Genomic DNA, 15,499 nt, shown 5'->3' with positions numbered 1-15,499 from the left:
GTCTCTGTTTATTACAGAGGAGCTTAGTGGAAAACTAATTCCCCGCCTGCCTCAGGGGCATCCTCGGACCGGGGGAAGGGAGATGCTTCCATCTCAGCCCTTTTGCATCCGTCCTTCCCTTCCCAGGCTGGCTTTGTGCCTGTCCCCATCCTCACCTGGGGGCTGCAGACCCTGAGGGAGGCAGCAGAGCTGAGCAAAGGCACTTTGGGGGCTCCATTCCTGCCCCTCCCGGCAGCACAGGGTGGGCGGGGGGACCCCCACACCTCCCAAAGCACCCCGAACACCAGGCTGGGATGTGCCTGATTGCAGCTGGGGGCTGAGGGGAAGGGTCCTGTGTGCCCTAAATCTCACCCAGGAGCCCCCAGGATGCCAAAGACAGGACAACCCCACAGATCAGGGGTTTACCAAACCCAAACCCAAAATTGTACCTGGTGCCACGGCTGCATTTCCCTGTCTAGACAATGCTCTGAAGAGCATCGCTGCGTTTTGCTGCTTTTCCAAATACAGACCCAGTTATTAATTATCATTAATTGCTCTAGCGTAGGTTTATCCATGCCGAGCAGGGCTCGGGAGCGGCAGGATTCCTGCTGGCTGCACCCACGGCTAAGCTGGTATTGTCCCAGATACGGTCACATGAGAGCGTTTGTTTTCCCGGGCCGAGGGCATCCCTGGCAAGCTGCTCCTGGCCCTGCTCCCCCAGCCCTGTAATCCCCTGCAGGGGCAGAAATGGGGCAAAAAATGAACCATATTTTAGGTTTTAGGTGCCCTTACCCCTAATGAACCACGCCAGGGGGAAAGATGCCCGGGGGATGCTGAGGGATGCAGGAGAAGAAGCAGAGAGGAGGCAGATGGGGGAAAAAAAGATGTTTTCTTGGGATACAGGGATGCTCCCAGCAGTGGGACACGGGCTGGGGTGGCTGGAGGCAGCCCCGCGTCCCTGAGCTCCGCTAACATCCCCCAGTGCCCGGTCCTCATCCCCCTGTGCGTAGGGTGAGGTGAAACCGGTCTGACCGGGCCCGTCACAGCTCCGACACTCGTGACGCTGCTGCCACACGGCTGCCACAGCGCTGCGTCCTGCCCGAGAGGGGGACACCGAGAGGGGGACACCGAGAGGGGGACATGGAGAAGGGGACATGGAGAAGGGGACACCGAGAAGGGGACACCGAGAAGGGGACATGGAGAGGGGGACACTGAGAAGGGGACACCGAGAAGGGGACACAGAGAAGGGGACATGGAGAAGGGGACATGGAGAAGAGGACATGGAGAAGGGGACATGGAGAAGGGGACACCAAGAGGGGGACATGGAGAGGGGGACACTGAGAAGGGGACATGGAGAAGGGGACACCGAGAAGGGGACATGGAGAAGAGGACATGGAGAAGGGGACATGGAGAAGGGGACACCGAGGGGCTGCTGCTGGGGGTGCTGGCAGTGGGGTGGCCTCTGGTGGGGGCCACCGCTGCCAGGCGGGTGGGGACCCTCTCCCTGCTGCCAGCCGTGCCCGTGGCGCTCCGGGAGCGGCAGGGACCGAGCCCGGTGACCGCCCCCGGTGTCCGGCAGTGCCTCACTCCGGCGCTGCCATCTGGTGGCATCATCAAAGGGACCACGGGACAGTGCCCGTGGCGGGGGGACTGGGCTCTCCAGGGTGCGTGGAAGGATTCCTGCTGCTGGCGTGCCAGCGGGCTCACGAGCCTGCAAGGACAGCACGAGCAAGGGGACAAACACCTGCCCGGCCGCTTTGTCCTTCCTGAGAGGACAGGGACTGAAGGACATTCCCGCTGCGGATGTCACAGGGCCCTGACACCCAGCCAGGAGGAGATGGAGCTGCCAGACCGCCCTCGCCCCTCCCGGGGGCTGTGTCAGAGCCAGCCCAGAGCGTCCCGAGGCCGCGGGGCGCTGCCAGACCCGTGCCCGTGGCAGGATGTCCCCGCACACGCCCCAGCGCCTCCGGAAAGGAGAAACCTGAGCCCAGCTGAGATCAGAGAGCAGTTTTCGGCTTCTGACTTCTCCTGTTGCAGGGCTGAGCCCTGCCAGCAGCGTTTGGACGCCCACAGAGGCTCAGACAATCGTTTATTAATTTGTGCCAGCTGCTGAACAGGGGCCAAACCACGGAGCTTTACCTCTGGAGCGAGAAGTGTGACACCCTCCTCTTCCTCAAGGACACAGGGGACACGTGGCCCCAGCCCTGTGCCCCCAGGTCTGCTGCTGTCACATACTCATGTACTTTCTCCTCTGTCTAAATTTAGGGTCTGGAAGTGGGCTGGCACCTCCCGGTTTATCCCAGCCCTTGAATTTTGCATGGCAGCAGCCCTCACTGCCCTGGGAGGTGGTGCCAGGCTCCGACTGGGCAGGAAGGGCAGGGAAATCCTGTGGTGTGCCACCCTCAGCCCCCCTGACCCGGGGTCTGGCCCTGCAGGGGAGTGGGTTCAGGCTGGTGGGTCTGCTGGGAGTTCTGGGAGTGCTGGTGCTGGACGGTGTGATGTGAAATCCAGCAAGAAGGGCTCCTGGAGGAGAAAACGCGATCCAGAGATCCCATGGGTGAAGGCAGGAGCAAGGAATTCAGACCCTTGGTGGAAGAGGGGATGCTGCAGCACACGGGCTGTACTTCAGTGCTGCCTGATGCAGCCCAGGACACCTCTCACCTCCTGCACTGCTCTCGTTGCTGCCTCGTGTTCCCCCCGGTGCCCCCCGGCACCCCCAGGGCCCTTCCCAGAGCTGTTTTCCAGCTGAGAGGCCCCCAGCACGTACTGGAAACTGGGACTGTTCTCCCTAGGGCCAAAACTTTGCCATTCACTCTCCCTGTTGAGCTTCCTGAGGTTCCAGTCAGGCTCCTTGCAGGGCCTAAAGGGGCTCCAGGAGAGCTGCAGAGGGACTGGGGACAAGGGATTCAGGGCCAGGAGCCAGGGAATGGCTTCCCAGTGCCAGAGGGCAGGGCTGGATGGGATCTTGGGCAGGAATTGTTCCCTGGCAGGGTGGGCAGGGGCTGGCATGGAATTGCCAGAGCAGCTGGGGCTGCCCCTGGATCCCTGGCAGTGCCCAAGGCCAGGCTGGAGCAGCCTGGCACAGTGGGAGGTGTCCCTGCCCATGGCAGAGGTGGGATGGGATGGGCTTCAGGATCCAACCCAAACCACTCTGGAATTCCATGACTCCTTCCCGCGGGCTGCTTCTAGCCCAGACAGGGTTCCCGGCCATCCCCCCCAGCCCTGAGGATGTCCCAGAGCCCCCACCCCGGCCCGTGCTCATGGGGTGGGTGGGGTCCCCTCGGCGGTAACCGGGGACGGAGAGGAATGGAGGAGGATGAAAGGGAGAGGGAGAGGGATGGAGAGGGGGATGGAGGAGCAATGGAGGGACTCCCCTGCGGCCGGGAGGGGCCCGGACCATCCCTCGCTCCCCGCTCCGCCGCCGTAGGGGCCGCCCCGGGGGAGGCGCGGCGGGAGCGGCCGCCCCGAGCTCCCCGGTCCGGGCGGAGCTAACGCGGCGGCGGCGGCGGAGGGAACCGGGAGCCGGGAGCCGGGAGCGGGATCCGGGAGCGGCGGCAGCACGATGGGGGCCTGTCTCGGGGTCTGCTCCCTTCTCAGCTGCGTGAGTGCCCGCCCGGAGCGAGGGGGAGCCGCGACGTTGCGGTGCCGCAGCGGCGGGCGCGGCCCGGGGCGGGCGAGCCGCGGCTGCTGCGCGTCCGGAGGAGGGTCCAGGGAGGCCCGGGGAGGGCTGAGGGACATCCCGGGGATGTGCCCCGCTACACCCGGACGCGGGGGGGGGTCCAAGGGATTCCAGGAGGGTGATGCGGGTGACCCCCGGGGGATGCACCCCTGTGTACATGGGGGATGTGGGGCACGCCCGGGGGATGCGCCTCTGTGTATGGGGGGGGATTCAGGGGGTGCGTCCCTCAGTGGCTGGAGAGATGTGGGGATTCCCGGAGCGGGGCGTCCCACTGCCTCCGGGGTATCCATGGGAGACACAGAGCGTTCACTCCAGAGAACTCTGGGGCTCATGGTGGAGGGGAATGGGGTGGGGAATGGGGTGGGTGGCGCACCCCAGGGCACTTGGGGGATGTGAGAAGCCACAGGAGCGATGTCCTGCTGCACCTGGAGGAGTTGGGGGGTCCTGGCCCCGCCAGGCAATGAGGGGCTGGGGATCCTGCCTGGTTCTCACTGCCGAGCCCCAAAGTGGGGATGGAGTTAAGGGAAGGGGCTGGGACCGGGGGTGCAGGGGGCTGTGTGTGGGGTGGCCTGGCCCACGGCAGGCGCAGGAAGTGGTGATTCGGGGGCCCGGGACAGGCTCAGGGTGTGCAATTCAGGGTGTTGTGCCCTGTGACGTGGGGTGTGTGGTTTGGGTGACGTAGGCACCTGCTCACACCAGCCCTTCGTTCCCTGCTGGTGCCTCACCTGCGGGCACGGCGCCAGGGCAGGGCCGTGGAACCAGCCTGGGAGCTGCCGGCCTGGAAACCTGGAAATGGGACCTCTTTTGCCACTTGCCCTCCGAGTGCTGGAGGTTTAAGGAACAGGATGTTTAGAAATGAGGGGTCGGAGGGGGGTGGTCTGCAAGGCCCCCCCCTCTGTGACACATTCCCGTACTTTTCCTTGTGGGCAGGTATTGGGAAAGCAGGGAGCTACCCAGAGCAGCACTGTGCAGGTTTCTGGATGAATTCTTGGTGGTTTTCTCCCCCCAGAAACTGTTGTGGCTCAGACTGTGGTAACAGAGTAGAGTCACTGTGTGGGTTTAATTTTCTTGTTCCTTCTGGTGCAAGTTGTTGACAAAGGGGCTGTTTTAGCACCGGCCTGAGCTGAAGAACCACAACACTGAAAAACCCCAAAGCCGAACCAAGCAATGCCTAGTCTATGTAATTTTAAAAAATTATTGTTTTTCACAAGCTTTTGTTTAATTATCTTGTTGATGAAAGGCCTGTTTTTGCACAGGTCTGAGCTGAAGAACCACAACACTGAAAAAACCCTCAACCAAGCTGAACTCCCCTAGTCTGTGTCATCTTTTGTTATTATTATTAATTTTAACGAGAACATCCTGACTAACTCCTTCTGCTCCGCCTGCATCCCTTGAGTCACAGCACCACGAGATTGCCGAGCTCTTTCTTCAGCGCTTTCCCGTTAAAACCCTGCAAGCTGCTCCTCGGTGAAACCTTGCATCACAAATGGAGAATTTCTCTTTCCCTGCCTCCCGTGCTTTCCAGGCTCTGCCCATGGCTGCCGTGAGCAGTGTGGTCATTCTGAGCTGCCTTCTTGGGGTTGGGGGTGCCAGCAGAAAGCTGCCCCAGCCAAAGCAACCTCAGGGGCTCAGGCAGCCCTTAGGCACCTCCTGGGGACACTCAACCTCGTGGTACCGATCCAAAGCCACCTGTTGGGCAGGAAAGCCACCAGCTCCCCAAGCCTGTGCCTGTCATGGTGGGTTTGGTGCTGATTAAGCTGCCCGCTCGTTAACTTGGCAGCAGAGAAACACCGGTTGCTCGGCATTGCTTTGGGTTGACTCACTCCCGGTGTTCCTGGGACTGCCGGGGTGAAGGCAGCTCAGAGATGTGGTGTTGGAGTGGTGTAGCTGGGGTGGTGTGGTTGGGCTGGTGTTGTTGGGGTGATGTTGTTGGGGTGGTGGCGGGGGTCAGTGATGTTGGGGTGATACTGGGTGGCTGTTCTTGGGTTGGAGTTGTTGGGGTGATGTTGTTGGGCTGGTGTAGTTTGGTTTGTGTAGTTGGGCTGTTGTTGGGGTGGTGTAGTTGGGATGATGTAATTGGGGCGTAGTGGGGTTGGTGGTGTGGGTCAGCACTGTTGGGGTGATGTTGGGTGGGTGGTTTTGGGCTGGTATTGTTGGGGTGATATTGGGCTGGTGTTGTTGGGTTAGAATAATTGGGGTGATGTTGGGCTGATGTACTTTGGTCGGTTGTGTTGGGCTGGTGTTGTTGGGGTGGAATCGTTGGGGTGATGTTGGGCTGGTGGTGTAGTTGGGCTGTTGTTGGGGTGGTGCAGTTGGGAAGATGTAATTGGGGTGGTGTAGTTGGTGTTGTTGGGGTGATGTTGTTGGGGTGATGTTGGATGGTATAGTTGGGCTGACACTGGCTGGGTGTTTTTGGGTTGGTGTTGTTGGCGTGATGTTGGGCTGGTGTAGTTTGGTTGGCTGTGTTGGGCTGGTGTTGTGGTTGGGCTGTTGTTGTCGGGGTGGTGTAGTTGGGATGATGTAACTGGGGTGGTGTAGTGGGGTTGGTGCTGTTGGGGTGATGTTGAGGGGGTGTTTTTGGGTTGGTGTTGTTGGCCTGGTGTAGTTCAGTTGGTCGTGTTGGGCTGGTGTTGGGGTGGTGGAACTGGGATGATGCAACTGGGGTGGTACCCACAGGGTGAGAGACCCCAGGTATCCCATGGAAACCCTCATCCTGCCTCTCCAGGAGCTGCTCGAAGGGCCTCACTTCGTGTTTCCAACCTGGAAGCACGGGAAAATGTCTTTCAATTAGAGACTGCTTCATTTCAGCCTCATTAAATGCACCACGTGCATCAGAGTGCATTAAAATGTGCTGGTGTTGCTGAATTTCCCTTCAAATTAAAAAAAAAACAAACCATGGAACAACAACAAAAATCCCTTTAAATGCAGAATTCCTGCATTATTCCTCCTGATGTAGCAAAGCACCCCAGTGCTCCATCCACACCTCCAGCTCCTCCTCCTTCAGTGCCAACTGAAACAAAAAGCTTGGGTTGGTATTTTTGGGGTGACGTTGTTGGGCTGGTGGTGTGGACTGGTGTAGTTTGGTTGGTCACGTTTGGCTGGTGTTGGCGTAGTTGGGCTGTTGTTGTATTGGTGTAGTCGGGATGATGTAATTGGGCCGGTGTAGTTGGGTTGATGTTGGGATGATGTTTTTGGGGTGGTGGTGTTGGGCTGATGTAGTTTGGTCAGTCGTGTTGGGCTGGTGTTGGCATAGTTGGGCTGTTGTTGTGGTGCTGTTGTTGGGGTGAAACTGTTGGGGTGAAATATTTGGGCTGCTGGTTTTGGGCTGCTGTTGCTGAATGGGTGTATTTGGGGTTCCTGTGGTAATTCCCTGGCTCTGGCCACGCTCTCCCGGCCCCTGGGCAGGGGAGGGATGGAGCAGCCGTGATGCCTGGGTCTCACTGGAGGTGAGCTGGACTCACCTTCATGAGGAAGTCGACAGTGAAACTGGAGAGTTTAATCATCCACCAGCGGCTGAAAACCGACACTTCCTCATTAACCCCCGGCTCTCCTGCTGCTGCAGCCACTTCCCTCGCTGGCTTTTTCCATCCTTCTCTTTGTCTCTTGGTTGTGTTCACGTTTTTTTGGTAACTTTAAAAGTCTTTGGAAGGAGAATCAGAGTGTCCAGGGACACTTTTCCTGGGATAAAAAAAACCTGGAGGCTTTTCCTTGCTGTTAACCTTTGGTTTTTAGAGAAAAAGGCTGAAATCAGGAGTGCCCAGGCAGCTGGAGGGGTCAGTGTGTGGCACAAAGGGTTCCTTTGCTTCACTGCAAAGGAGCTTTCAGGGATTTATCCTAAAAGGATATCCTAAAAGGAATCCACAGGATTCTCGTGTTACGGAGCAGAGCAGTGGAATGGGGATGTTGTATCCCGTTACCTCAGTGGCTGCAAGGGCCTGTGAAACCTGAACTACAACCACGGAGTTTGGCTGCGGAAGAGCCCTGCAAAATCAATCTCCAGTGATGCTGAGGGCTCCTAAAAACCTTGTGCCTGTTCAAGCGAGTCCAGAGGGAGCCACGGAGCTGCTGCAGGGCTGGAGCCCCTCTGGAGCCAGGCTGGGAGAGCTGGGGGTGCTCAGCTGGAGAGGAGAAGGCTCCAGGGAGAGCTGCGAGCCCCTGGCAGGGCCTAAAGGGGCTCCAGGAGAGCTGCAGAGGGACTGGGGACAAGGGATTCAGGGCCAGGAGCCAGGCAATGGCTTCCCAGTGCCAGAGGGCAGGGCTGGGTGGGATCTTGGGCAGGAATTGTTCCCTGGCAGGGTGGGCAGGGGCTGGCATGGAATTGCCAGAGCAGCTGGGGCTGCCCCTGGATCCCTGGCAGTGCCCAAGGCCAGGCTGGACATTGGGGCTGGAGCAGCCTGGCACAGTGGGAGGTGTCCCTGCCCATGGCAGGGGTGGGATGGGATGGGATGGGATCTGAACCCCCAAACCACAACTTCCTAAAGAACAGCAAACCTCAAGATTTTCCCATCCAGCACCAGTGATTTTGGGACTGGTGCTTTTTGTTTCAGTTGGCACTGAAGGAGGAGGAGCTGGAGGTGTGGATGGAGCACTGGGGTGCTTTGCTACATCAGGAGGAATAATGCAGGAATTCTGCATTTAAAGGGATTTTTGTTGTTGTTCCATGGTTTGGTTTTTTTTTAATTTGAAGGGAAATACAGCAACGCCAGCACATTTTAATGCACTCTGATGCACGTGGTGCATTTAATGAGGCTGAAATGAAGCAGTCTCTAATTGAAAGCCATTTTCCCATGCTTCCAGGTTGGAAACACGAAGTGAGGCCCTTCGAGCAGCTCCTGGAGAGGCAGGATGAGGGTTTCCATGGGATACCTGGGGTCTCTCACCCTGTGGGTACCATCAGCTCTTAATGGGGCAGGGATGTGGGGATAAGAGGAATAAGTAGGAAGGAGGGGATTTTTCTCCAGTAACGGTGTGCTTATGTTTAAAAAAGATTCGAAGCCACCTTTGGTGATTTGGGGACATCAAAGTGGTCGCTTTGCAAAGGGAGCCACAGGCCTGGGCTCCTGCTCACACAGCAGCTCCACCCCTGGTTGTGTGTTCTGCCATGTCCATTGTTTACTCTGATTTCAACAATGAGAAATACACCTCTGACTCGATGCCGAGCCGTCTGTGATGAATACCGATGGCCGGGCCTGATGTGGGGGCACAACAAACGCACAACCCATGCACATCCCTGAAGAGCAGGAGAGAGCAGAGCCCTTCTCCTGCCTGCAGGGGTGTCTGCCTGCTGAGCCGAAGTGCAGGAGAGGAGGAGCAGTTCCACGGGAGCAGGGTTTGTTCTGCACCGTCCTTGTGCTGGAAGCTCGCGCCCGTGTTTTGGTATCAGTGAGGTTGGGTTTCCTCAGCCAGGATTTCCCTGGATCCCCAGCAACAGGAGCCTCTGGAACGGGGTGCACCTGGCAGCACTGCCCATGCTGGATTTGGGGACCCACCAGGGACTCTCGGGGGTGCTGTGCCTCAGTTTCCCCGCCTGTAAAGTGGCCCTTGCAGAGGGGGAAGGACAGCAGGAGTGCTTCCCCCATGATGGTGATCTCAGTGTCTCCCCAGCCTGGATTTGACTGAAAGGACAGCCTGAAATTATTTTGGGAACCTTGTTTCTGTACAAAAAGGAGGCTCCTGCAGGGTAGGGCTTGGTTTGACCGGACCTCTGCATGAAACACATGAGGGTGTCTCCAGACTCTCAGTGGCATTTTCCACGCTGGCTGTTCCTGTGGCTCTTTTGGTTTTCACCAACTTTTTTGGGGGGGATTTGGTGCCGTTTCCATGAGGTCCTGTATTACCGCAGGCCTCGTTCCTACGGTATATCACCGTGTCCCGCAGCCGTAGGGAGGAGGAGGAGAGAAGATCCAGCAGGCAGGAATTGTGCAGCAAGATTGATTTACTTAATTATTTTACAAACTCTTTTATAGACTTTTTTCTTCATAGTCTAATTGGACAAAGGACCAGCCACCCCTTGGGGGGTGATTGGCTAAAATCCTAAAACATCCATTGTCAAAATATTTTTCTACTATACCATAAACAAGACTTTCCAAGGTTGCAGGTGGCTTGGTTGTTTACATTCCCTGCTACCTCTTCTGGGAGAGAGAAAAGTCTCTCACGGACTTAGAAAATAGCAAGAAAATCCTCGCGAGCAGCATTTTTGTATCTACAGTCCTGTGAGCTGTGGTGTGAGTAGCTCTAAGCAACGGTGTGGATTCCCAGTGGGATCTCCTTAAGGATTGCCTTGGGCACATATTTTGGGGCCCATTTCTCCCCCTCAACTCAGGCTGGTCTCCTTGCAGGTGTCGTGTCTCTGCGGCTCTGCCCCGTGCCTGCTCTGCGGCTGCTGCCCCTCAACCAAGAACTCCACCATCTCCCGCCTCCTCTTCACCTTCTTCCTCTTCCTCGGCACCCTCGTGTCCATCATTATGATAATCCCTGGTGTGGAGAAGGAGTTGCACAAGGTAAAGAACTCCTGGAAGTCGCTGGGAAGAAACGACCCAGCTCGTGGTGGGGACGTGAAGCTCAATCAAAAAAGTGAATTTTTGGGTCACAATGTGCTCCTGTTCCTTTTTTTCTGAGCATCTCACTGGGAGAAGGTGTTTTTAGCCCTGGTTTTCCACAGAGGGGAGAACGCAGTGGGATCATTTTGTGCAATTTTTAGTTTTCCCAGGTGTCTCCCTGGAAAGTTTCCTACATCCTGTTTTTTGGGGTTCAGCTGATGACTTGCACGTCAAGGAGGTGGGACTTGAGGAGGAGGGAGCAGAGCTCTGCCAGCTGAGCTGGGCTTTAGGGAAAGGCCATTTTCATCCCAGCTTTCCACTGACAGCCTGGGTGGCTTTAGCTGTGTCACCTCACCACTGTCCCCAGGCAAGTGGCATTGGAGCGGTCATGGTCTGGCCCATCTTTAGTGGCACCAGGGCTTGTGAAGGGGGTGGAATCACAGAAGGGATTGTGTTGAAAGGAATCTCAAAGCCCAGCTCAAAGCCATGGGCAGGGACGCCTCCCACTGTCCCAGGCTGCTCCAAACCCCGTCCAGCCTGGCCTTGGACACTTCCAGGGATCCAGGGGCAACCACAGCTGCTCTGGGGCTTCCCAATCCAGGAGCTGATCTTCAATCAGCTCAATCCAACCCACAACCACCAATCCCCAGCAGGATGTGCTGAGGTGATGCTCACTCCCCCACCACAATTCCAGCTCCCCGGTTTCTGTGAAGGCAGCGGCTCGGTGCTGGGGGTCCAGCCCCACCTGGACTGCAGCAGCTTCCTGGGCCACAAGGCCGTGTATCGCATGGGCTTCGCCATGGCCGCCTTCTTCTGCCTCTTCGCCGTGCTCATGGTGTGCGTGCGCAGCAGCAAGGACCCGCGGGCCGCCCTGCAGAACGGGTGCGTGTGGTCCCTTTGGTCCCCGGGCTGCTGGGGCGGGGACGGGCAGGACCCCCCATCCCTGTCCCTGCTGGGTGCACACCGTGCCTCCTCTCTCCTCCCACAGCTTCTGGTTCTTCAAGTTCCTGGTGCTGGTGGGGATCACGGTGGGGGCCTTCTACATCCCCGATGGTGCCTTCACCACAGGTGAGGAGCTGCCTGTGCTCTCCTGGGCACCCCTGCATGGGGTTAAACCCAGGCCTGTGCCCCTGAGTCTCACTCGCCCTGCTCTCAGCTGGTTTTTCTCCTCCTCTCAAGTCTGGTTTTACTTCGGTGTGGTCGGCTCCTTCCTCTTCATCCTCATCCAGCTCGTTCTCCTCATCGACTTCGCGCACTCCTGGAGCCAGCGGTGGCTGCGCAACGCGGGCGAGAGCAACGCCAAGGGCTGGTACACAGGTGGGTGTGGTGGCAGCGCCCGTGGCTTGGGGCTCAGCTCATCCCAGGGCCCGGTGAGGCTGAGCTGGCTGCGACTGGCGGCTCTGCTCCAGCCTCTTTGGTGTCCTCCCCCAGCCCTCTGCACTGTCACCGTCATCTTCTACGCCGCCTCCATCGCGGCCGTTGCGCTGCTCTACGTCTACTACACCAAGCCCGAGGGCTGCACGGAGGGCAAGGCCTTCATCAGCATCAACCTCATCCTCTGCCTCATCGTCTCCGTTGTGTCCATCCTGCCCAAGATCCAGGTGAGGTGGTGGGGAGCACCCAGGAAGCCGGGGCTGTGTCACCCCGGGGTACAGGGGCACCCAGGAGGGGCTGTGTCACCCTGGGGTACAGGAGCACCCAGGATGCCGGGGCTGTGTCACCCCGGGGTACAGGAGCACCCAGGAGGCCGGGGCTGTGTCACCCCAGGATACAGGAGCACCCAGGAGGGGCTGTGTCACCCTGGGGTACAGGGGCACCCAGGAGGGGCTGTGTCACCCTGGGGTACAGGAGCACCCAGGATGCCGGGGCTGTGTCACCCCGGGATACAGGAGCACCCAGGAGGTCGGGGCTGTCATCTCGGGGTACAGGAGCACCCAGGAGGCCGGGGCTGTGTCACCCTGGGGTACAGGAGCACCCAGGATGCTGGGGCTGTGTCACCCCGGGGTACAGGAGCACCCAGGAGGGGCTGTGTCACCCCAGGGTACAGGAGCACCCAGGAGGCCGGGGCTGTCATCTCGGGGTACAGGAGCACCCAGGAGGCCGGGGCTGTGTCACCCTGGGGTACAGGAGCACCCAGGATGCCGGGGCTGTGTCACCCCAGGGTACAGGAGCACCCTGAGCACCCACTGTTGTGTTTGCAGGAGGCTCAGCCGCACTCGGGGCTGCTGCAGGCGTCCCTCATCACCCTCTACACCATCTACGTCACCTGGTCCGCCCTGGCCAACGTGCCAAGTAAGGCAGACACAGCCTTGGGTTTGGGAGAGGGGAGGATGGGGCAGGAACGCTCCCCGGGGTGGGAGTTTGTCCCTCCATGTCCTTGGGGGCTGACCCCCCGTGTGTCCCCTCAGCCCAGCGCTGTAACCCCACGCTGCTGGTGAGGAACAGCACTGGCCCGGCCACGGCCACCGAGCCGCCGACAGCCTGGTGGGACGCCCCGAGCATCGTGGGGCTGCTGATCTTCATCCTCTGCACCCTCTTCATCAGGTGAGCTCTTGGCTCGTGTCCCTGAGCACGGAGCCATGGGAGGGGTCTCTGGAGGGGAGGTCACACCTTGGTCCGGGGGTTTTGCCACTGAAGGCTCCTTGCCCGCCCATCCCAGCTGCCCAGGGTGAGCACAGTCACTGTTTTTAGGGTTTTCCCACAGCCCCAGATTGCTCTGCCTGTCCTGGGGATGGCCCCAAGGACAAAACCCCTGCCATGGCAGGGCCTTATCAGAGCTGGGCACTGGATCCCGTCCCTCAGCCTGCTGGCAGTGCTTTGCCTGATGCAACCTTGGCTTTCTGCAGCTGTTCTCGTTGCTGCCTCGTGTTCCCCGGTGCCTGCCAGCAGCCCCAGGGCCTTTCCCGGAGCTGTTTTCCAGCTGAGTGGCCCTCATTCCACATTGGAAACTGGGATTGTTCTCCCCAGGGCCAAACCTTTGCCATTCATTCTCCCTGTTGAGCTTCCAGTCAGGCTCCCAGGACCTAAAGGGGCTCCAGGAGAGCTGCAGAGGCACTGGGGACAAGGACGACAGAGATTTTAGGGTTTCCCCACAGTCTCTGTGCCCTAAACTGCCCTGACTGTTCCACACCTAAAGGGGCTCTAGGCGAGCTGGAGAGGGACTTTGGACAAGGGCCACAGTCACAGCTTTTAGGGTTTTCCCACAGCCTGCATCCCTCAAACTGCCCCGGGGACGGCCCCAAGGACAAAAACCCCGCCATGGGGGCGGTGACCAAGCGGTGCTGATCCCCCCGTCCCTCTGCCCGCAGCCTCCGCTCCTCGGACCACCCGCAGGTGAACAAGCTGATGCTGACGGAGGAGAGCGGGGCCGGGGCCGGGGCCGGGCCGGGCGGGGCGGCCGAGGAGGGCGGGGTGCGCCGCGCCTACGACAACGAGCAGGACGGCGTCTCCTACAGCTACACCTTCTTCCACCTCTGCCTCCTCCTCGCCGCGCTCTACATCATGATGACCCTCACCAACTGGTACAGGTGGGCAGAGCTGCCGCGGACACCCAGGGCTGGCCCCGCTCCTCCACGTCTCCTCCTCCTGGGGTGCTGGTGCTCCCGTGCTGGGCACGGCTGAGCTGTGCGAGGCCGCCCGGTGTGCTCCCTTATCAGGTTAATTGTCTTTAGGGTTGTGCTTGGGCTTGCCAGCGTCCTCTGCTGCAGCCCGGGATCCCTTGGGATGAGGGGGGAGCAGGGACCGAGGCCCTTGTGGGGTCACACCTCCTGAGTGGCCACAGCCATGGCGCTCCCCCGTGTTCCCTGGGTGGCACCCATCCCTCCCGGGGCGCTGGCAGGGTGTCACGGTGATGGTGCCACCCTCCTGTTCGCTGTTTCAGGCCGGATGAGAGCTTGCAGGTGCTGAGGAGCCCCTGGGCGGCCGTGTGGGTGAAGATCAGCTCCAGCTGGGCCGGGCTCCTGCTCTACCTCTGGACCTTGGTGGCTCCGCTGGTGCTGCCGGACCGGGACTTCAGCTGAGGTGGCCCTGGAAGTGCTGCTGCCATCGTGGCTTTGTCCCTGGAGGCTGGGGACAGCCCCAGCTCTGCCTCAGCCTCGGTTCTGCTGTGCTGGGTTGTGCCTTCTTGCAGCTTCTTTGTTTTAATTTGAAAGGGATGAAGTGCCAAGCAGAGAAAATGAAGGGCTGAGAGAGAGACCTGAGGGTGTTTTCAAAGCTCTCATCATCTCCGTGTTCGTGTAGTGCCTTTGGCAGTGCCTCCAGACCCTCTGCACCCCGCAGACCCCACTGCCTTGCCTTGGGAGGGTTTGGTTCTCACCAGCTGGTGGTGCCCCGGGACCGTGGTGCCTTTTGGGGTCTCTGGGCTCTGGCCGGGTACCAGGACCCAGGACCCCGCCGGTGTCGTGTCCCCAAACAGCCCGGAGGAAAACGAATCCCGGGGACTTGTGGCTGGAGGCAGAGGTCCCGCTGCAGCCCCAGCCTCGATGGTGGCCGCAGCTCCTCGGGGCTGTCCCGGCAGGAGGACAGGTCCCTGTCCTCTCCGGAGCACAGGTCAGGTTTCCCACAGGCTGCGCCGGCCTGGCCCCAGCACTTTGCCTCGTTAATAAAATCTCATTTGGAATAAACACGGTGGATTTGTGCATTTGGAGTCTTTCCTGACGTGTGGGTGCCCAGGAGGCAGAGGGAGGGGGGTGTTTAAACTGACCCGACAGCGGGGTGGGGGCACAGCTGGCGGCCCGGGAGTGCAGGCAGGGGTGGCATCACTTTGGGGCATGGAAACTTGGAGCCCTGGACCCCACTGCGAGCCTGTGACAGCCCGAGAGCCGTGGTGGTGGTCAGCAAAGGGGCGTGCACGATGTGGGGTGCACGATGTGGGGTGCTGACCGTGCCCAGGGGCACCCGGGGATGGCGTGAGCCCCGCGGCGGGGCACACCCAGTGCCGGGGGGCACAGAGCAGGGGGTGGCCCCAGCTGGGAGCTCTCCCTGGCAGGCGGTCCCTGCACTGCGGCGGCCGCGGGGCCGGGCGGTGCCCGCTGCCCACCCGTGAGCCCAGCCCTGGGTTCCCGGCCATGCACTGCATTCCCGTTCCTATTTCCATTCCCGTTTCCATTCCCGTTCCCATTCCCATTTCCATTCCCGTTTCCATTCCCGTTTCCATTCCCGTTCCCGTTTCCATTCCCATCCCCGTTTCCATTCCCATCCCCGTTTCCATTCCCGTTCCCATCCCCGTTCCCATTTCCATTCCCATTTCCATTTCCATTCCCGTTCCCATTTCCATTCCCATTCCCATTCCCGTGCGGGGCGG

General features: G+C 59.7%; 1 protein-coding gene across 1 annotated transcript; it reads left to right on the top strand.

Annotated features, from left to right (window-relative positions):
- The first annotated feature begins 3,450 nt into the window (after window positions 1-3,450).
- SERINC2 (serine incorporator 2) lies at window positions 3,451-14,828 on the top strand. The gene is made up of 10 exons (XM_082296438.1): window positions 3,451-3,580; window positions 9,997-10,158; window positions 10,892-11,079; window positions 11,186-11,265; window positions 11,377-11,514; window positions 11,629-11,798; window positions 12,399-12,489; window positions 12,606-12,741; window positions 13,506-13,724; window positions 14,078-14,828. Exons 1-10 carry the CDS (start codon window positions 3,542-3,544, stop codon window positions 14,214-14,216), a joined length of 1,362 nt encoding a protein of 453 aa, XP_082152564.1. The 5' UTR covers window positions 3,451-3,541; the 3' UTR covers window positions 14,217-14,828.
- Window positions 14,829-15,499: the final 671 nt, after the last annotated feature.

Source organism: Coloeus monedula (assembly GCF_965178545.1).
Source record: "Coloeus monedula genome assembly, chromosome: 24".
In the NCBI taxonomy this organism is placed as follows: Eukaryota; Metazoa; Chordata; class Aves; order Passeriformes; family Corvidae; genus Coloeus; species Coloeus monedula.
Note: the sequence above shows the minus strand (reverse complement) of the source record. Positions and strands in the feature narration are given on the sequence as shown.